This window comes from Aythya marila (assembly GCF_965140915.1).
Source record: "Aythya marila genome assembly, chromosome: 1".
Classification (NCBI taxonomy): Eukaryota; Metazoa; Chordata; class Aves; order Anseriformes; family Anatidae; genus Aythya; species Aythya marila.
The window spans coordinates 117,670,530-117,693,388 of record NC_139042.1 but is presented as its reverse complement, the minus strand read 5'-3'; the positions used below and the strand labels follow the sequence as shown (position 1 = coordinate 117,693,388).

Here is a 22,859-nt window from a genome sequence, read left to right as displayed (position 1 = left end):
ACAGACAGTCTGTAATTAAAGATTTTAGCCTAATTTACTGGAGTGGAGGCTCTGGCCCAGCTACTGGGTACCTGGGCATAGTATGAAATGTGCACGTTTGGTGTTGTGACAGGAAATGTTTTTCAGCCCTGGCACATGACTCAAACTGTGTTCATACTGTTAGTTATTTTCTAATTTAAAAACTATTGTGCACTGTGAACTGTTGTTGTTTTTTTTTCTTTTGTTTTTCCCCAACTGGGGATGCTATCAAGAGTTGATTACAATGGTAGGTACCAGAAGGAAAAAAATTACTGAGCAAAACAGTTGAGGAAAATGTCTTAGCAGTGTTGCTCCGCTATCAGTAGAAATGTCAGAAGTTATTTTTGGATATATATCTCTTCCTGATATTAATAAGTAGTAAAGAATTACAGACGGATCTGAATAATTTACCATATTAACCATTCAAACAAAAAGTAATCTGCAACTCTAGAATCTTATGCTAAATTTAGTACTAGAACATTATTCTTCTTTTTGTCCTTTTTGTCCTGTTAATTTAATGGGAAGCCAGAGTTCATGTGATAATCTCAAGAAGAATCTCCACATAATTTGCTGTGAATATTTCCCATTCACCCATATAGGCTTACCGTTGTTTAAGAAAGTTAGGTTGATAACTGTGTTTGGAAATTGGTGTGTCAAATTTCACATAAGCCTTAGTTTTTAAGCACTTGAGATTTGTTCTTAATGTGTTACAAACAGCTGTTTATTCGCTTTAAATACTCCTTTATTTCCTGCTTGATGAATTGACCTTTAATTATTACTCACATGTGAAATGACTGTCTTTTAAAATTCTTTTGGCTCTTCAGAATTGTTTTTTAATTCTTATTGAATTAACAACATTGATACTATACTAGCCTTATTTTGATATTTAGATCTTTTCAATACTGCTAGGACTTGATAAAGTATGTAATACAGAAGTATTTAATTCTTTCTGCTGCCTTTTCAATATTGTGGGGGGTTTGTTGTTTGTAGGTGTTTTGTTTTCATTTCATTTTTCTGTTATGAGGCATGCTGGTTTCAAGATTAGTCCCTGTGATTTAAAAGGACCATGTTGGAAATTACATTATCCCTACAAAAAATTGCTACTTTAAGTCTGAGAACTGAAATTTTATTGGGGGATTTCATGATTATTTTCACTGCTGCCTTTCAGGGATTGTTTTCTGAAGGGAAGACCATTCCATCTATTTAGGCTGCTTCTTCAGTACCATGAGCCTGAACTCTGCTCCTTTCTTGATACCAAGAAGATGACCCCAGACTCATATGCGCTCAACTGGGTAATAAAGTGAAAGTAGGGACCTATAATGAAAAATAAATTCCTCTTAAATTGAAGTACACATTCCAGTTTAGGGAAGAGTAGTACAAGAGATTAAAACTGCATAAATTGAAATAAATCATTTATATTAATATAGTGGAGGCTTTCTTGTCTTCAGTTTCATAATGTAAGGTAGAAGATCTTGTAAATATCACATTTGTATTGTACTAGATTTTAATTGAGCCATTCGTGTTAGGAACTACTTCGAATAAGTAGGAATGCAACTGACATACTCAAAATAGTAAGCAGCCATAATGTTTGACATTAGTTTTTATAGTGGGCTGTTATATGGTTGTAGATGTGAAGAAACATCAGCCTAACTGGTCTTTCAAAATCAGCTGTTTTAAGAATGCCCATTGCATTAGGTATAGCGCTGTACTAGGTAGTTAACTGTAGCATAGAGCCGTCATACCTTTTAAAGTTTAGGCATATATATATATACACATATATATACATATTTTGCAGCTCTTCAAGAATTTCTCTTTTCCTTCTCCTTTAAATTTCTAAACTGCCTTGGGTAGGAGGAGATGCTTAGAAAGATGCTTACCTCAAGGAGGTATTTTTGTTGTTGTTGTTGTTTTTTTTTTAAAAAAAAAAGGGTTGTGTAGCAGGACTACAACATAAAGCAGCCAAATTGTCATGTTTCAGTCAGTACTACTTAGTACATATACAAAATCATGTGTAGTATTAGACCATACAAAATCATGTTATAGTACTTACAGAACAGGCTTAAAGGAAAAGATTGTAAATGAGTAAGGAAGACTTCATAATTACCTCATGATCTCTTCTAGATTCTTCTTTCTTACTCACTGGCTATGAATTTTTTTTTTTTTTTTTTTTTTTTTTGGAACTCCGTTTGCTATCAGTTAAGGATATATGACTAAAACAAGTTGCTGAACTACAAGTTTTGATTTTTGTTTTTGTTTAAAAAGATTTTTTTTTTGGGCTGCTACCAATTTTAATATTTAAATGCAGGAAGAGTTTCCATATTCTCGAAATCTGCCTTTTGTCAGTCATCAGTCTTTAGAGGAGGAATTGGGTCTTTTTTCCTATGGAGTGTACCTATTTTTATATATTTTTCCTTAGTAAATACAAACTTCTTTCAGAGTCTTTATTAAAAGATTAGTGATTTATTAGGTAAAGAAATCTTTTGAAAGGAGGTAGGGAAATTGATGTTGCCGACCTGAATGTCAAGCCCTTTGGCATACAAGGTTAGAGACCAATCTGAAACCTCAATTTATATTTTAAGATTACATTAAAATTCATTGTTGTTTCATCTATAAACAAATTTACTTTTTATAGAAATTCTTCTAATGTGTAGAAATGCATCAGCAATATTCAGAGACTTGTCGTCTCATTGTTCAGGGACATACTGTCTTCAGTAGTGTTCGATGCAGAGCCGGAAAAATCTTCTTACCTTTTATTACAAAAGTATACCAAAAAGCATTGAAATATTCCCTGATGGTGTTTTAAAACAGCTAACTGAGCTTTTGAAAGCTGTAACTTTGTTGATATAAATTTAAATGCAATAGAAAGCTCAGTAACTCCCCAGTGAAGCCAGCTGGTATGCATTTGAATTAGGTGCGATTCAAGCTTTTATACAGGGTGTATGAAAGGACCTTCCTAGCGTTTCTTTTATCCACTTTGAACATCACTATCAGAGAAGGTGTATTTTTAAAAGGAAACATGAGAACAGGTAAACAGTTTGTTAAATGGTAATGGCAATTTTCCGTTGCTTGCAAGTGTTCAATTAATGAGCCGTAACTAATCATAATGTAATACAAAGTAAGTAACATTGTCAAATTAATGTGCAACAATATTCAAGTAGCTTGGTTCTACTGTGAAAATGAGAGAATGCTGTTTACAGTAGCCTTTTATTCTTGTTTGCTAATCTAGTTGAGTAAATGTATTCTATTATTGTCTTGTAAATGATCTGGCATAATACAATTAGTATTGAGGAGTGGCTGTGAGCTAAGAGGCGTTCCAGCCCAATTGTTGTATTTCTGGTTGAATTTGCTGCGCGTACAATGTACAGCTCAGTTTGCTTTTACACTAGGAGGATTTATTCACAGAAAAGCCTGAATCATTACTGCATGTTTCCCTAAATACTGTGAGGGAAGAGCATTCCTTTAATATGTGGTACAAATGTATATTTTAACATGTTTTTGTTGGTTTTATTATATTTTAGCTAGCTTGTATCTCTTAAAAATGCTGTTCTGATAAGATTATTCCTTGTTACAGCTTTTTTTTCTGCTGACAATATTTTCTAAATTTTTAGCTGGGGAGCCTTTTCTCATATTACTGTTCAGCTGAAGTCACTCAGGCAATATGGGACGGTTATCTACAACAAGCAGATCCATTCTTTATCTACTTCTTAATGTTAATCATCCTTGTGAATGCAAAGTAAGTATATTGTTAATTCATTGAGATTTCCTCTGTTGACACAGTTTTAATCTGCTTGTATTTTATTTTGGTTTTGCTATCTTAATCTTTCCCTGTGACTTTACTGTTTTCAGAGACGTTATCTTAGCGCAAGAATCAGACAAAGAAGAAATGATAAGTAAGTACTTATACGTCTTCTAGTAAAATATTCATCATATAATATAGTCCTCATTGTTTATTATGTTTATTACTGAATAATTGAATTGTCATTTAATTATTTACTGTGATTTTCTCATCAATACATCCCCTTACTATTTCCTTTTTTGTTGTTCTTGTGCTGTGTCACATCTGCCCTGTCCTCTTTTCTTGTATTTCCTTCTAGCACTTCCATACCTAGTTTTGTACTCAGTTGAGACAATTACCATGTTTTCAAGCTCAAAGCAGTAGCTTTCATATCTTTGTTTAAATATACTGCACTTGTTACATTTTCCAAATTATTATCTTTGTATGAACTTGATTGAGGCTTAATTCATTGCTCTGATCATAGAATCATAGGATAGTTTTGGTTGGAAATGAGTTCAAAAATTACCTATTTACAACCCCCCTGCCATGGGCAGGGACACCTCCCACTAAACCAGGTTGACCAAAGCCCCACCCAGCCTGACCTTGAGCACTTAGAGGGATGGAGCATGCTTTGACATCCTGTTCCAGTGCCTCATCACTCTCATAGTGTAGAATTTCTTCCTTATATCCAATGTAAATCTACCCTCTTTCAGTTAAGAACCATTACCCCCTTGTCCTGTTATTACAGGTCCTTGTATAAAGCCTCTCTCCATCTTTTTTATAAGCCCCCTATTTTCACTACCTTGTTTGTTTTTTTTTTCTTTTTTTTTCTTTTCTTTTTTTTTTACACAGTATGACATTATATAATTAATAAACTAACTACTGATAGCCAAAAATAATGTTGCTTAGGGCTTGCTTTGTTGCTGTATACTCCAGAACTACACCTTTGTACTATCCTGGACATACAACTGTGCAACTGATAAGTATTCTGTTTTAGAGGGTTCTTTTGGTCAGCCCATTTTACAGAAGGCAGCTGATTTAATATTACAACTGAAAGCTAAAACTGTGCAGAGGTAGGAATGTGGTAAAAAAGAATTCTGCATCAAAGGCTTGAATTTCTGGCAAATAGCACAGGTTTCCATTGCATAAGGATTATTTCCTTTATGTTCTGCTGCTATCTAGAGAATAAGTTGGCATTCAAGTTTAATCAACAAAACAAATTATGTTAAGCTTTACTTAAAAAAAAAAAAAAGATTAAAATTAAGTTACAATATGATACACTACTTCTTTGCTGTGTTTGAAATAATGATGCACTTATGTCATTTGTGTATATCAGAGTTCCTAGAAACTTCACCAGCCAATCTGGAGCTAGAGGATATAGAGGATCTCTTCTCTTTGGCGCAATATTACTGTAGTAAAACTCCGGCTTCTTTCAGAAAGGTAATAACAAAGTAATTTTGAAATTCTCCTCTTTTTAGTGACTTCAAGCCCCTGCTGACAGTAAATTCAGTGACTATTTAATTGTGATATTTTAAACATCTTTTTCATATTATTATTCTTGTGACATTTACGTTTGGGATCTTTGAATTAAAAGCTCCCATGAAACTTGTTAGCAAGAAGCTTCCCTGCAGTATTGATTTTTCATGACTGATGACGTTGTTTTTCAAACCAGATTCTTATAAGAACTGATAAAGTAAAAATGCCACACTGACACAATTGTTCTGTAGTAGGCTGCACAGCACAGTACTTGTAACAGCAAACAGAAAGAAAGTCACTTACATGAAGTAAAGCTGTCATCATCACAGGTTCTGTTCTTGCAGTCCTTACTTAAGAAATCCTTGGTGAATTCATGGAATAGATTTGATGACTGTGGACAAAACACGTGTGTATTAGGCTTAATGTTTTTGACATCGATAATATATTTTTACTTTATGCCTTCATGTTTAAAGACAATGGCTTCATTTAACTTTTTTCTTTTTTTTTTTTTTTTTGCCTTATTAGGACAATCACAGTCTTTTTGGCAGCAGCTTACTCGGCCTCAAAGATGATGACACAGACTTGAGCCAGGCTCTCTGTCTAGCAGTTTCTGTGTCTGAGATTCTTCAAGCAAATCAGCAACAAGGAGTCAGTATAATGAATTACTTTTCTCTAACCTTCTAGAAAAAGAAAATAATTCCTGAGTTCTTCATGTATCAAAAACACATCTAAGTGCCAACAACACAGATAAATATTTCAGGGAAGAGTGTTCTTGTATTGAAGTTGTCTCTCTTGTAAATGATCTGTTGACTGCAGTACCTCTGTACTGTAACAACTTGAGCTACAGCAAAAGGGAACTTAATACAGCTGATTTAGGCCGTACGGGTGGGAGCTTGAAGAAATATCTCACTGATTTGAATTCCTTTCCAGATGTAGCTATTACAGAGGAAAATTTAAAACCCACTTCTCTGTACCTTTGAGAAAAATGCCATTATGAAGTATCGACCTTTTGTCAATGAACAGTTTAGAAAAACAAATGAAAAATGGTTTCAAACTATTTCTGTGGTAGTTCATTGCAGATATGCTTAGATGCAAGGACCTCATTTACAGTTTTTAAGACCAATATATGAATAATACTGTAGCTAGATTACAGTGTTTCTTGTTGACTACTGGCTTTCTGTAGCGGTATCTAGGCTCCAGCTCCTCATGTGTATTTCTTTACCTAGTCCGAGTATAGTTAAGCATGAGTTTATACCCTGTTTAAGTTAGTGGGATGTAAATCTAACCTTCTGTGTTGTGCTGAGTAGTATTGGACTGTTAGATTGGGACTTCAAAGCTGTCTCTTCTTGTATTGTTGATGCATGTTCTCATACCCACTATATTTCTTATCAGTAGAGGTGAAATAATTGCAGTATGTACTACACCTGGTGATACTTTCTGATTTGTAAGTTAATGTATTAATGGGAAATAATTATTAAAACACTGCTGGTGGCCTGCTAACAGTAGTATGGAATACTCAAAATACAATTTTCTGATAGCTGTTAGCCCCTCTGATGGTTTCCTGTAGCATTGGAATTACTACGAAAATATAGTTGAATTATGTGCTTTCATATCACTAATTACATGATTTTAAAATTTGGGGCAAAATCTTTCTCTTTCAGGAAGGAGTAAGGTTCTTCGTAGTGGATTGTCGTCCTGCAGAACAATACAATGCTGGGCACTTATCAACAGCATTTCATTTAGACTCCGATTTGGTTTGTATGCTTTTTATTGTTCTACTGATTTTTGAGTTAAGTAGAAGGAAAGAGGAATGTCAGTCTTGAAAAAATGACTTGTCCATACAACTGTGATGATGAGGCTTCAAAAGTTTGCTTTTCTAAAGGCAGTTGGTGGAACCATCATTTTACTGAGAACTTTAATCCTTTGTGACATTAGAATGTGAGATTTCAGAGTTCTTGATCTCCAATTAGAACTGGAAACCCATAGAAGCTACAGTCTAGACATTGCTTGGAGAAATCATCTTTTATTGGCATTATAGTGGCATGGTTGTAAGGCGCATATATCCTAAAAATGATTTAGATGCTCCTTGGAAATTTTGGAAGTACAGTGTGAGAGAGGAATTGCATTGATCTTGGGACTGAGGTGTACTATGGACTATTTACTTCATTAAATATTCTGCTCTAGTTTCCATTTGATTTATGAATTCCTAATTGAACATTTAATCATACTTCTACAGTAATTTTTCTCACAAGTTGCCTATCCTTCAGCTGCGTACCAGTGTAGTCTTCAATTCTAGATTAACCCTCTTTATTTAATTTCAAACAGTTTATAGGTGCTGCTTGGAATGATTTCTCTGTATATTTGTGATAATTTTTTTTTTGTTTTGCATTTTTTTAAAACTTTCTCAGTTAATACGCTCAGTCCTTCCCCTTTATCTCTTTAGTTAAAATGCTGTATTATTCAGTATTATTTGCACAAGTATAATTATGTAACGTTTAGGTTTTTAAAATAGATCAAAAATTATTTAGGAAAAAACACTGCAGTATGTGGGGGTCCTTCTTCTAGACTTGAATGAACATGAGATTCAATAAAGTAATAATAATCATTAGAAACTATTTAATAGTTAGAAAGACTTACTAATATATGAGAAAAAATGAAATCCTAACAAATTTTCAGTCTTGTTTATAGGTAGTCTTAGATAGAGAATGCAATGAGATTTAGCCCCTAAGTATTAAAGCAGCAATATTTGGTTCTAGGAAAATTCCAGTTAAAATTCAGGCTAAATTACTGATGGATAGCTTGTGTACTTGTTACTCTATTTCAAAATTTAATCCATGTAAAGGCTGGATAACAGGGACTTTTACCCCCTCAAATCCAGTTACAGGTCAACATTTCCTCATTAATTCAATTAATTGCCTTCCCCAAAGGAGTAGGCTGAAATTTCAGATGTATTTAGAATGTCTGTGTTCCTTCATCTTTTTTTGTGTAGTAGCTCATTGTGTTTTCATGCATAATAAGCCTTCAGGAGACCACAGCCTTAACTTTTTGAGAGTACTAAGGACTCCAGGTATTTCCTTGTACTTCTAATTGTCAGCTTTTTTCCCTAATCTCAATTAAAGCAATGAAAAAAACATTGCAGGGAGACAACAAGAGGAGAACCATACTGGCAACTAGAAATTCTAGTTCCAAAATGACAAAATTTGGAGTTGTCATACTTGGACATATGCAAATACAGAAATCAGTCTCTGCCATATTGCCAACTTACTGCAACATTAAAGTTGCAAAGACTTTTTTCCTCCATTATTTGGTGTCTGTAAAAATAAACTATCAAATGTAAGCTGTATTTCTTTGTTGGGGAGAGCAGTGAGGAAGAAAAGGACCATTCTTCATGTTCTTTATATAACATGAGGTCTGATTCAAGCTGTCTGGTGTGTGTACATGTGTGTGTCTGTCTTGTGAAGTGTTGATGTTGCATTTTTTGTGTTAATCAAATTATAACCACTTTCAAAGTTTGTGTCTTTTCATTGTTGTGTTACAGTACTTTAGTGTTAAGCAGATTTCGTTTGTGCATTCCACAGATGCTTCAAAACCCATCAGAGTTTGCACAGTCTGTAAAATCACTATTGGAAGCACAAAAACAGTCCATTGAGTCTGGCTCTATAGCTGGTGGGGAACATCTCTGCTTCATGGGAAGTGGCAGGGAAGAAGAAGATATGTATATGAACATGGTGCTAGCACACTTCTTACAGGTACAACTGAATTGCTGTTGATATTAATAGTTGAAATAAAGTGTCTGAATGTATCAGTGATATTAAATGACAAAATATTTTCCCCTTCAGATCTTAACTGTTTTAATACTACTCTTTTTTTTTTTTTTTTTTAAACAAGCCTGCGTTTCTTTACTGTGCTTGCAAGTCTCAATCCACAGATTTTTACCTCAACCAAAAATGTCTTTTCTGTTGCAGAAAAATAAAGAGTATGTAAGCATTGCCAAAGGAGGATTTATGGGTAAGCCTATTGATAACAACCTTTGTATTAATATTGTCTTAAGAAAACTTGGTATCTTAATATTGTTTGTATTTTTATTAGGCTTTGGCTAGAAAATTCTGACTGGTGAAAATTTAGTACAGGAAGCAGGGGAAATTGCCTCTTCCTTTGAGTTTTCATTCCTGATGTTTAGTCTCTGTGCATTGCAGATCCACATGAAGATGCTGCTTAATTATTGTGTTTTCTTAAGTTGTCAGTTTGTGTTGCTTAAGCAGCTAGTTCCTGGAATCAATCAGTGAGGCTCTACAAACAGTGGAGATGTTTATACCACAATATGATCATAGAAGCAATACTAGTCAATAAGTGCAGTGTCAAAACAGCTATCATTAGGATCAAAGTAGTGGCTTATTTTTGTTTGCTGCTCTATGTTGACTATTTTTTGTCTGGATGTTTGGTGGGGCTTTTTGTTTGTTCATTTTCTTTTTTAATAAAGCTTATGTTAATGCATTTTGATTACTGAAAGAAAAAACAGGGGTGATTATAGCAGTATCTGAATTTATGTGTTTTACTGAAGCATGTGGAGCAAAAATTGTTACATGGTATTTTTGTCAACAGATTAATTCCAGTGTAGTTCTGAACATTTTTAATGGCCTTTTAACAGCCCTCCAGCAGCACTTAGCAGATATCAATGTTGAAGGACCAGAAAGTGGATATGGGCACTGGATTGCTAGTACCTCGGGTTCAAGAAGTAGCATAAACTCCTCTGTTGATGTGAGTAAATTTTAAACTCAAGCGGTGTAGTGGTATCAGAGACCCAGGTGTACTGAATTTTTTTCTTCTTATTCCTCCTTCTGATCTGTAAAGTTCATTACTTCAAGTCTTGATTGTTCTCAGTTGTGTTTTTTTTCACTATCTAGTTGTAGGTAATGTAAACATTTTTGAAAGGGAGAGCCTGTAGAGAAGAACTTGCTGTAGTCAGTCATTCACTAGCAGAGTATAAGTAATGGACTAATATAGACTCTTATTGGCTCTTTCTTACTCAGGGAATAAGATACTGTAAAGCTGGCTTACAGTTTCATGGGAAACTGTAAAATTGGCTCAAAATTGGCTCTTTTCTACAGCTGATATGTTGCCTGTAGAACTTGGCTTTTAATTTGGATACAGTTTAGCATGAATATAATTCCTTCCTCTTTAGATTTTCATACTAGAGTGATGATTAATGAGATTTGTTAGCTTGCTTTTTTAGATATTTATTTCAGACCCATGCCATTGATATCATTTGATAGAACTCAAAAAGAATGCTTAATGCTGTCATTAATTTTCTGTTGAGAACCAAAAAGTGCACATGTAATATTTTGTAGTCTTTTTCAGTTCTTAAAAAATCAGAACCCGTGATGAAATTGCATGTTTTTTTAATGATTTTTTAATGATTAAGCCTGAGAAGTTATTTTTGCAGGGTGATTCTCCTAATGGTTCAAGTGATGGAAAAGGAGTGAAGTCCTTGGTGAATAAAATGACAGTTGCTTTGAAGACTAAGTCTGTGAACGTGAAAGAAAAAGTTATTAGTTTTATTGAAAATACATCCACTCCAGTGGACAGGTGGGTCATTTATATCTCACTGTGGTTAACAGTAAGGAATGACTACCTTTTTCAGGTGGCTATTTTGTAAACGTAAAAATTGTGCTAATTAGAAAAGGAAAAAAAAAGTTACCTTCCAGTTTCAGTTTTCATACTTCTTACCCTTCTGTCCCCTCACAATTTTATCATGATATAGGAAATCTACCGTGCTGCCTTAGTAATTGCAAGGCCAATGTAAACAACCTTTTCTCTTGAATGTTTATCCTAGAATTTGTCACTGCGTGGTTAGTTCAAATGACTGTAATGTGTCATTTCTGTGTTTAGTCTAAAAGGCGAGAATAATTTCACTTATGTTTTAGTTCCTTCCCATCCTGACTAACGGAATGGGTGAATGACAGAAAGATTATGGACAGGTTTTCATTGCTGTTTTCTTTTGGTTGGTTGGTTGCTTTATTTTTTTTACTGCCCGATGTTGTCAAGTTGAGGGTAATTATTTTTTTTGAGGATCTTCTGTTTCAAGTTCTGATGTAAGCTTATGTTTAAACCCCAAATTGGCTTGCTCATTTTTGTTCCTGCAAGTAGGGATGGGAATGAAAATAGTCAAGTATGTTAAAAGACACTTTCAAAGTTGAAGATCTTCATTCCAAATGCTTGCCTTAACTAGATTAAAGAAGAACAGCTTTAATCTGTCAAAGTTTTAATTGAATAGACTGTTTTAGAGTTCTTTCAAATGCATCCTTTGGAGTTGTATGTTACGAAGACATTAGTATTCCAGAATCTTATAGAGCTAGTGTTTGCTTGATAGCAGGACTTGAAATGTGGGTCAAAGTAATAGCAGTCTTTCAGTAGTCTTATGCCTGATCAAAGGAACAGACTGTTGCTTGTGTGTTAGAAAGTTATACTTTTAATTAGTTCATGCTTAGAGGCAAAAAAAATTTAAATAGCATTTTGTAGGACCTTTTGTCATGTGAAGAATTCAAATGGGGTGTGTAGATAAGCCATACATAGCATTAAAAACTGTGGTTTTAAATTTTTTACAAATTTTTCTACCTCACAGCTATCTGTCATGAAGCGTTCCTTAATTTATTTATAAGCATCCTCCTTGACAAAGATACACTGCCGATATAGAGCATTTCAATTGTTTTTCTAGGTTTTTCCCTTAAACTTTTTTTTTTTTTTAATTGTTTTGTTCTGTCCTCTGCCCCAATGTCCTATAGAATACCTTTCAATATTCCCTGGCCAGACAGAGCAAGCCTGGAGCGGTAAGCTTGAGAATTAAGCAGTCTGACTAAAACCACCGTTGTCGTATTTAGCATGGCATTGCAATATTTGTAAGCATTGGTTACACTGACAAAATAGCTCAGATATCTACTAAAGCTATTGCTTTTTACAAATACTAGTTAGGGGACTAGAGGAAGAAAAGAATGCTTTGGCAGAGCTTTGTTCTATTGGTTTCTGCTTTGTTAATTCTGGTTTCTTCCTTACAGTTGCTTTCTGTGGAACTATTTTTTTTTCACTTGTCATTCTTATTTATATTTTTATAAATGACTTGTATTAGTGAAATACAACAGGAACAATTGCTGAACAAATTAAGTTTTTAACAAGAGAGACTGCAGCTACAAAAAGGGCTTGTTACAAATTGTGTATCAAGTGTCATCACAGCTTAAGGGGGTAGACTTAAGCTGAAATCCTATCTGTAAATCTGGAATTGCTGTGATTCTTAGCATGCGGTGATAGAATGTGCTGATAGAAACAGAGGTACTCGTTACTGGGAAAACACAGATGCTGAGGTGATAAGTAAATATGCCCTGCAACTTGCCCTCATCTTGTTGATGTAACAACAGCATTTCACAGAACTGTGGAGTACCCTCACATTTGTGTCAGATATATTATCTCATAAATACTTCAAAAACGAAAAATATGATTTTGAGGGTATATAAAATTACTTTTGATTAATGAAGGACTTCCACAGTTGTGCATGCTTCTACAGTATGCATGCATAATTACTCAGGAACTTTGCTTATCCTTTAAGAACATAATGTTACAGCTTTTTACCCTCAAAAACCAAAAAGTATCGAAGATCAGTGCCATAAGAATTAATGGAGAATTAAACTGCTCTTTGAGGTTTTCAAGGATTTTGATCCACAGCTTTCAAGTAGTTTGTACATACTTAGAAATAATATTTACCCATAAGCATTACAGAATAGAGTTGTCTGAGGCAAACCAACAGTAATGGTAACCAGCATCTATTGGAATTATCCCAATAGCATATTATAATTTAGAAATCCTGAAGATTGTGGAGATTTTTCTACCCATTTTCTTGATCAGTTTTTAGAATGCTCTAAGAAAGTACTAAAATTCCAACCTGAAACACTTTTTGTGACTGTTCAGTAATTAAAAGACACTTAAATTGGTGTTTGTAACCAAGAAGTATATTGAGATTATACGTGAGTTATTTTGCTTTCTGCTTTCACTCATAGAGCTTGTTTTAGTAGGCAGATGCAATAATAACCAACTTTACTCACAGTATTGATTGTTAGACTATTATCTTAAAATTGCAGCTCTGAAAAACCTTTTCCCATTCATTTAGGAGGATCCACTTAGCTTTTATCTCCAATATATTTCATTTTGCAGATTTGTCACTAAAGGGAATTGCATTAAATTTGTAGCAATGTGATGATGGCCTTCCATGCAAACAGGTTTAAGGGAAGTTAATTTCTAGTTTAAGATGTTACCAGTTTTTTATAAAATGGCTTTCTTATTTCTCTTGTCTTAACTAACTTTGTTCTATAAATACCAATAAGATCTTTTCTTAAATCCTTCCTATGTAATTCATTTCAACATTATTCAAATGTATTTCTTACTAAATTGGTTACGTATTCCTAAAACAAGTCCATATTTACAAAAATCTACATAAAGAAACACTGCCCTCCTGAATTGTCAGTGTCATTGATGCTTATTGTCTTAAACACTAATTCGCATGTTTTTGTATGTTTTTTGTTTTTTTCTTTTTTTTGTAGAATGCATTCTTTTCCTATTAAACATTTCCTTGTTTTGTCTACATTAGTAAATTTTAGCCATAGAAAGTTTAGGTTGCTTTTTTAACTTTCAAATATACGTTCAGACCTACATGTGAGCTGGCATTCATTAATATTACTACTAAGAAAGTTGCATCTCTGACATAGTTCCACAGAGGCACGTAAACAAGTGTGAGAACATACTCAGAACATGAACCCAGGGTTGTGGTTTATAGGAAGTATAAATGCACATTGCAGTAGGGGAAGGCTATCAAAACTGAAATTGACAAAAGGGACAGGTGTGTTTTGGAGTATTGGTTTTGGGGTTTGGTTTGAACTATTTCATGTTGCCAGTTACGCTAAAATCATTAATTGGTTTTGGGGTTGTTGTTTGGTGTCATCATTCTCCCCACCCCAGAAGATGTGCATTTTGAGGCTTTCTGAACCCTTAGGTATTCTTGGTGTTTTTTTGTTTGTTTGTTTTGGTTTGTTTTTTTTTTTTTCAGGCATTTCTCTATACTGAAGGACCAGAACCTTTAACATGGCAGCTGTGACTATCTTCACAGCACTCTGGGCTAGAGCTTTAAAATATCTTAGGAGTTAGCAACTGTTATTGTCAAACATTTAAGATTCATTTCTGTTTGCTTGAGTCATTTAACATTATCTGTAGACGCAGATTTCGATGATTTTTGAGGTCAGTATCTATGCAGAAATCCCAGTGATGCTGAAATTAGCAGCAAGAATTGCTTGAACAAAAATTACAGGATTGGTTTTATACTGGTGGAAGTAATGGACAGGAAGTCAGAATTCACCCTACAATGGATGGTTTATAATGCCCCCACTTTGAAATGCTTAGGGTATTTTATCTTTCCGAGGAGTGACCTATTTACCAGAAAAATGAACTTCTAGATGTTAATTAATAGTCTTAAATTTTTCCTCTATCCCTATCTGGCATTTTCTTTTGTAAGTCTACCTTCCATGTTCAAAAATACTTTAGGCAGAGTTCAGAGTTTTATGTCAGAAACATCGTATCATGTGTTAAGTTTTACAGTCTCTAATGTATTTTGTAATTTGGGAAGGTGATCAGAAGTTCTTAAAGCAAGTGTTTCTTTTTACTTCACCATAGTACTCAGCCTTGCCAAATAACTGTGGAATACATGCTTTTACTAACCAAACTGCGTGATGTGTCAGTCCTAGCTTCCTTGAAGGCAACTCTATGAAATTCTCCCATCTTTTTCAGTTGCAAGGTGTTGTTCACATTTTGCTATTGTGTTATGATAGGCTTCATACCATCTGTTTGAAAGTTATTTGTCTTCTTCCCTCCCATCCTATGTCCTCTCCTACCCTTTTCATTGCCAACAGACATGTCAGCAGCAGTGACAGAGTAGGAAAACCTTACCGTGGTGTGAAACCAGTATTCAGCATTGGAGATGAAGAAGAATACGATACTGGTACAGTAGATTTTCCATTTACCTGGATTGACTTATATAGACAAATCTGTTATGTGTGGCTAAATTATAAGAGTGTGTTTTGCATCATTGTCTTAATGTGTGACATTTTTCTAACTATTGATTGTGTTTGTAATGGCGATGCCTAGAACTAACCAAGGAAGAAGTAGTCTCTTCAAATACATATTAGCAAACTAAAGAAAAAAAGTTCTTGTGGTAGGCACCAAGCAGCCAACAGGAAGAAATGGAATCAAGTGGATATAGTTGATTCTTCATGTTCACTCAGTATTTTTGTAGTAAAAGAGGTGTTTTTCTACACGGGTCTTGTAGAGGCAAATATAAAAACGTACCTCTATTGCTCATGACAGTAAGCAGAATGCAAAGGACTTAATTTGACTGATAGATTTCAGGTTGAATCTCTAGTACTGGCAGTTAATATAACCATCTTAATTCCTTCTACAGAAAAAAAAAAGTAGTCTTTAGAGGACTTATGTATGCACACCTCTCCAGCATTATACCTCTCCAATGCTAAAAAGTGAAACGTTTTAGCATTGAATCTGTTAAGAATTGATTCATCTCTTGATATACGTGCAGAATGCCACAGAAAAAATGTGCAATTTTTATTTATCTACTTTTGCCTGAAAAATTACAGGCAAAACTGGAACACCACACTTCTCGCAAAGATTTTTGAGAGACAAGTGCAAATGCTAGAATGGCAAGGACAGCAAACTGCTGTCCTGTTTTGATTCTGGTAGTGTTAACTCACTCTCAACCATCATCATCCCACAAGTAGCCATCCTGTGACCAAAAGGCATACTCAGTTTCCATATTAGAAACAAATAGCTAGATTAGGAATTGTTGACCTTAAAAGGAAATACTTTAGGAAGATTAATCAGATTTACAAAATCTGGAGTCATTTAAATAAGATTGATCACAAACAATCATTGTTTGACTTAGGTAAGAATTGGGAAGGAGCAAAATGAAACTATTTCTTCTCATACAAGAAACTAGATGTCATCAAACGAATTACACAATCTGAAAACAAATAGGAAAAGGCCCTCCTGGAATATAGGCACATTTTTGGTACTCTTTGCCAAAAAAAAAAGTGGTATTGTAGATGCAAAAAGTGTACATGACTTCAGTGGAATCTGGAAAAGTACCTGTAGAACAGATCTGTCAAACTTTACTGAAGGGACAAAGCAAGCCAGCTTAATGAATCCTATGAGCTGAGAATACTTGTCTGCTGAGAGAGAATTAATAGAGAAGTATCAAATACGTGTGCCTCTTTCTTGTTTCTCTCAGAGCCATTGTTTATGGACACCTGGGGGCTAGATGGACCCTTGTTTGAACCAGTGTAGCTACTATGATTTTAATTGAGCTGGAAAGTCTTCTGACATTGTGTGAAAATCTTTTTTTTTTTTTTTTTTTTTTAACCACCACCTCTTCAAAATAGATGAAATTGATAGCTCATCAATGTCAGATGATGATCGAAAAGAGGTCGTCAACATCCAAACATGGATAAATAAACCTGACGTGAAGTATAACTTCCCCTGTAATGAAGTAAAAGAAAATGGACATATGTTTCCCAGGTACTGGAATTACTCGTAAACTTAATGAAAATGTCTGTCTCAATACATTTTTAAAAATATTCTTGGACAGTTATTTGTGATACAACTTCATTTCTAGTATAATAGTGAAGCAATTTAGAACAAAATGTTACCACTATACTTGCGTTCTTGTATTTTCAGTGTTACAGAGTATTACTTATGTACAAAACATAGTGTGAAAGTTTACTTTGTAAAACAAGATAAGAAGAAAAACATTCTCAGTAAATGTAGGCTTATTTTTCAAGACCAGGTAGACCTGAGTACCTATTCCTTCACGTTTTTCCTATCTACCTTTCTGACTTGTAGTATGTGCTCATCTTGCCCCTGAGATTCAGTGACCTTGTTAATCCTGCGAGAGCAGAACATGTTGCTTACTGCATTTTAGCTACACCAAAGAGTGCAAATCCTGTTGAATCTGGATAACACAGAATTAGGATGAACTTTCTTTTTCATCATGGTCTGTTATTAGATTTTATTAAAATAAATCTAACGGAAAAATAAAATTATATGGTGTATGATCACTGATCTGTCATCATATAATTTCTCAAAGTGAGTTTGAACTCCGATAGTGTGTTTCCCCACATGTGCATTGCTTCTGAGAAGAAGAGCAAAGTGGGTCTTGAACTGAGTGGGCAAGTGAACAACTTCATTTAGTGCTTGTTCGGTGACTGGCAATCAGTCATGGAGTGCTGGCACATCCTGGTAGCTTAAATCTGATGCTCCACATACAGAGTGTTTGTACAGAGTAGCTCTGTAGATGAAGGGATAGGGTTGGGGTGGGATTGAAGCATGGAAGAGAGACACTGAAGGCGTTTTGCCCGCACTGCATGGCCTGGCACGTTACTGGTGGTTATGATCGTTGACGTTGATCACTGGTGGCTTTTGTGCTGAGGTGATGATACTAACTACTTGCTCTGATTTTGTATGCTGTTGAGGCTGCCATACTTGTTTATGTCTGTGATTCAGTACTACAGAAAAATCTGAAGTATTTTGTAGACATTCCTAATCTACATAAGTATTACACTGTTTTATCTAGTTCTCTCCATGTAATTTGTTTGTAGAATTTAGCTTTATAAATAGCTGTTACTTAGTTAAATAGAAAATGTAATTTCTGTTTTTCTTTCCCTTCAAGTCATCTCCTAGTCACGGCAACCCATATGTATTGTTTGAGGGAGATTCCATCACGGAAGGGTCTGGCTTACATACAGTCTCGACAAGCACTCAACTCTGTAGTCAAAATCACATCCAAGAAGAAACATCCAGAACTGATTACCTTTAAATATGGAAATAGCAATACTTCAGGCATAGAAATTTTGGCAGTTGAAAGGTAAGCCATTTCAGTAGCACTGATGTTGGTAGTGATGGTATACAGAATGATGTCAACTGGAAGACAGATGTACGCTGTAATTCCCAGAATTGAGTTCAAAAGTAATAGTTTTTATTTAGGAACAGGTATTTAGGTCTGAACTAGGAAGAAGATTTGCCAGTGGAGTAAAGAGGGTTATGAAACCCAGCAGAAAAGGACTCTAGGGTCTCCAATGACAGTTGTTGGGGATGAGATGTGTGCATGTGTTTTCTTTTTTGTAATGTCTTTTCATCCTTATTTTTTTTTTTCATCCACGTAGCCTCTTGTTTCTTGTCACTGTTGTAACAAAGCCACTGGCATTCAGTAGGTCATTTTTCCCATCCTTTTCCTTGGTGAGAACTGTGCGCAGTGAGTGCTCTGTTTTCAGAATTAAGTGAGAGAATAGTTTCCCTGTTGGCTACTTAGGACAAAATGAGTTTGGTATTATGTCAGACACAGGTAAATTAAATGTGTTGCAGAAAACTTTGCTTCTTGTTGAATTACTTCATCACCACTTTATTGAGTGGTGTAAATACAAAACAGAGGACGGTAACTAAATGATCTAGGTGTGTCCACAGGAATTAAAAACAAAAACGAAAATGAAAACCTAGGACTGCCATACGTAAATCGGACATTGCTGTCTGTAGAGATCTTGAACTGCCTGTTCCGTTCCATTGTCAATTAATGAGGAATTTTTCCTTTCCAGGAAGGCCAGTGAAATACTCCTCAACAATTCTAAGTTCACAAACAGAAAATGTGTCAGAGCATAAATAGGAAGTAAATGTTATTTCATTTTAATAGTTTTTCCCTCCTCTTTTCCCCTAGACTGTGTCAGAGGAAAAAATCAAAGCAAGAATTTGAGTTGATGCTCAAAAATTTTGTAGCAAGTTTATGATGCCTTTTTTCTTTTTCTGTTTTTTTTTTTTTTTTTTTTTTTTTTTTCTACTTAAGGTATTTGATTCCAAATGCAGGTGATGCTACCAAAGCCATAAAACAACAGATCATGAAAGTATTGGATGCCTTGGAGAGTTAATAACTAAAGACTTTGTAGAGAACAGTTTATAAAGAAGAAGCAACAAAGATACTGTATGTGGACATGGGCTGGCTGTTTTCCAACTGAATACTAACTTAAGAATTTTTTTCTGTTTGCTGGTGGGAGTGCCTGAGTAGCAGGCTTAAGATAGGGTAAATTATTACCAATTTCTTAACAGGATTTTAATTTTTTTCTTTTTTCTTCTTTTTTTTTTTAAGGAAGTATATATTATAAAGGTCAGTTTGTTTCTTTTTTATGCACCCTTAATCTGAGTGATCTGCATCTTTGTAAGAGAGGATGCAGCTGGGTTCATATAAGCATGTTAAAGGAATGAACTGCCTGATATGGAGAAGCAGTTGAAAACAGAAACAGCTTTAAATGACTGATACTTGAAAGTAAAATGTCTTCATGGCCTACAGTCTATAAATTTGATTTTTGCCTACTGGGTAGTATCAAGGACTGTGAAAAACTTAGCCTTGTAAGCAGAGCAGATAAAATCTTAGGAATTTTCTTCCAGTTAAAAATGGTTAAGTGAATGGGACAAAACGCCAATAATTTGGAAAGTTAACTTTTCTGAAAATCCTATCCACTACTAGGTTAAATAATTGGAATTGATTATAAGGGTATCTTTAAATACCAAAATGAACTGTACACAATAAGCTTTTACTATAGGGTTGTGCTTCATTTAAATTATGCTAAATTTTGCATTTCGTAGGTTAAGATTGTTTCTCTTGTGAGAATGAGTGCACATGTTGAAATTGGAGTAAGTGCTTCATGGCAGAGTATGACAGTTGAAAAAGAGTTATCTGACTCCTCTGAAGCAAAATATCTAACATGTAAATTAGATTTTTATATGCCTTCAGTTCATGCAGAAATGAGCTTCTGCTGATAGAAGGTGTGTTTGAAGACTGAAGGTGTGGCAAGAAAATTAACACACATAAAGTGAAGAGATTCTAGTGCTGCATACTTGCGATAAATGTTGAACCAATGGAGGCAACAGTTCATGAATACATCTGTTTATATTCTTTTAAAAACTTCAAAGCTAGTAAATGTTTGAGAGATGGCAACTGTGTCATAGTGTATCTGCAGCCTTCTGTTTGAGACAAAATGGTTAATTAAGGAGGGTTTCTCTTGCTACAAAGCCCAGTACTGGAAGGTTCTTATGGCAAAGGCATAGCATCTTTGTAGACGGATATGAAAATTACCAAAAATTGTGAAATAAAGACACTAGGGGTTAGATTTGTTGTGTAAAGTCTTCTGAGTATTGGAGTCAGAACCAGTGAATTGGTACATCATCAGGAGAAAAAATAAACTGACCTTTATAAAAGCCAGTTATTTTAAGTTATTTTACTAGGAATCAAGCTAGGGCACCTTAATTCTGGAACTTATTCCTTTTTTTTTTTTTTTCTTAGTATCTGAGTAAACACCAATAGAACTTGAACTGTTGAAGATATTTGCATGAAATTGCACCTGGGCCAACACTCACATATTTATAGATTTGCCCAGCAGCTGTTGTATTACATTTTCTTCCTACTCCCTTCTGAAACTATCCTGAAGAGTCTCTGACTCTGTGCCTATTTCAGCAATGAGATTTTTTTCATGTAAAGATGTTTGTGTTACTGTTTATAAACTACAGTTGTAAATAAACCAGTACAATTTGAACATAACTTCTGACAGAAAGTATTTTTTTTATCGTATAGTGTGTGAATTCTGTGAATCAATTTAACAGTTTTTCCTAAAGGCATTTCGTAAATGGAAGTGAACTTGATATCTGGAGTAAAAGAAGTTGATTATGGGTCATTAGGAGCTGCTGTCAGTGACACATTAATGTAAGTATATTGGAATTTTGGCTAATTTTATAGGATTCTTTTGGGTGAACCATGGTCAGCATTCACAGAAAGGTCAAAATGAGGTAATAAATGGTCAAATTATAGAGAAGGTTTCTGCATGAATTCCAGGCATCTCGGCATCATATTTTACTATTATGTTGACAAATGAAAATGTTGACAAAATGATACAACACATTTTGGTAGGTCATGAGAGAGTGCTAGTGAGAGCAAAAAATTGCAAACAAAATAAGGGGAGAAATTAAGATGTGTAGCTGAAGTACCTAAAGTGGTATCTTGAAGAATCTAATTACTTTTGAAAAGTACATTCAGTTGTTAAATTATTATGTGTATCTGGTATTGAATATGAAGAATGAGTAATGTGTACATGTGTGCTTCTCTGAGGTCAACAAATACAGACCTTTTAGATCTACAGTAACTAAAGCTACAATAAGTCAGTTTTAAAATCTCTTCTGTGTAGAAATGTATAACTTATGCCAATAAGAGGTTAATTATTTGTAATTTTTAAATTACAAGTTATAACTGCAAGTTACCAACAGACTTCTTGCATTACATCCAAACTGAACAATCATAATGGCATTTTACATGTATGTCTACCCACAGCTTAGAGACTACTTTTGTCTCTTGGTGTATTTGTTGCATCTGTAGTTAGGGTGCTAGTTACAAAACCTGAATTGCTAAGCAGAAATTCTAATTATAGTACTAGAGTGACAGCTTTGGGGAAAAAAAAAATAATCAGAATAATCAGTGTGCAACTTCTAGTCTCTTTCATCTTTGGGGATTTTTTTTAATTACTTGCCAGAGGTTTAGAGGCTCTTATTTTGTATGTGCTGCTGACTACACTGTTGAATGTGTTGTTTGAAGATAAAATGACAGCTGCTATGTTGCTCGATTTTTAACTTTCATTTAACCTCTCTTTGGTGACTAAAAATGAGGTCTGTTGCAGGAAAGGAACACTTCTCAGAGTAAGCTTTCTTGACCATTTGAAACTTACACCTTTGCTTTTCATAGGCAGGGCCAGTGCTTCTATGTTCACTGATTTTTTTTGATTGTTTTTGTTTTGTTTTAATTGTCTCACAAGTTATTTTAGATTCTGATCTGTGTGCAAATTTGTGCAGAACTTATATTATCCACCAGAAGTATTCTCAGACTGGGGAGATACAATTTTAGTTACATTGTCCTCTCCATATGTAAGTAAAGATTAATTGCTGCTCTTTCAGTTTAGTTCCTGTTAGGCCTCACACATGAGTATTAGCAGTGTTTGTAGCTGTGACTGAACATTTCAGTTGCAGTTTCAAAACTTTTGATGCTGTCAAATAACATTTTTCAATATGGGGGCACTCAGTGGCTGAAGAGTTTCCCCTTTTGGGGAAGGAGGGGGTGATAATCTGCTAACGTTCTTTTTGGGTACATTTAATGCTTTCAGATATTGCTAATGTTTTGAAATCTGAAAAACACATTGTACCTCTCATTACCATGGGAAATAGTATGAGCCTTTCTGGTTCAAAGGATGTTACCACTTTACTGCTTGTTCTTATTCTTACTTTGGGAACTCAGGAAACGGCTGTTCTCTGCACACGGAACCCGGCAAGGTTTGCTGTTCTGAAATAAAAAAGAAGAAAAAAAAATAATGATGGTAATTCTGCCATCGTTTGGGTCGGTCAGTTTGGGGATGAGGGGTTTGTTTGACAGGGGCAGGCGGAGCTGCGTTTGTAACCGCAGCACGTA

General features: G+C 34.7%; 1 protein-coding gene and 1 long non-coding RNA gene across 4 annotated transcripts in view; one reads left to right on the top strand and one right to left on the bottom strand.

Annotated features, from left to right (window-relative positions):
• TBC1D23 (TBC1 domain family member 23) overlaps positions 1–21,091 on the top strand; it is a 31,359-nt gene extending 10,268 nt beyond the window's left edge. For 2 of the 3 annotated variants that reach the window (XM_082767175.1, XM_082767176.1), the window contains exons 5-19: positions 1,187–1,310; positions 3,627–3,751; positions 3,865–3,908; positions 5,130–5,233; positions 5,795–5,917; positions 6,931–7,023; positions 8,848–9,018; positions 9,235–9,277; positions 9,918–10,027; positions 10,713–10,855; positions 12,052–12,096; positions 15,214–15,302; positions 16,753–16,888; positions 18,039–18,233; positions 19,203–21,091. In XM_082767175.1, coding sequence (XP_082623301.1) covers positions 1,187–1,310; positions 3,627–3,751; positions 3,865–3,908; positions 5,130–5,233; positions 5,795–5,917; positions 6,931–7,023; positions 8,848–9,018; positions 9,235–9,277; positions 9,918–10,027; positions 10,713–10,855; positions 12,052–12,096; positions 15,214–15,302; positions 16,753–16,888; positions 18,039–18,233; positions 19,203–19,284 — 1,627 coding nt within the window. In that variant the 3' untranslated portion in view covers positions 19,285–21,091. The remainder of the gene's footprint in view (positions 1–1,186; positions 1,311–3,626; positions 3,752–3,864; positions 3,909–5,129; positions 5,234–5,794; positions 5,918–6,930; positions 7,024–8,847; positions 9,019–9,234; positions 9,278–9,917; positions 10,028–10,712; positions 10,856–12,051; positions 12,097–15,213; positions 15,303–16,752; positions 16,889–18,038; positions 18,234–19,202) is intronic. The other variant, XM_082767177.1, reaches the window with a different exon arrangement.
• Positions 1,261–22,734, bottom strand: LOC309881345. The gene is made up of 3 exons (XR_014318118.1): positions 22,676–22,734; positions 5,573–5,660; positions 1,261–1,332 (listed from the first exon to the last, which is right to left on the bottom strand). It is a non-coding gene; the product is annotated as an uncharacterized lncRNA (long non-coding RNA).
• Positions 22,735–22,859: the final 125 nt, after the last annotated feature.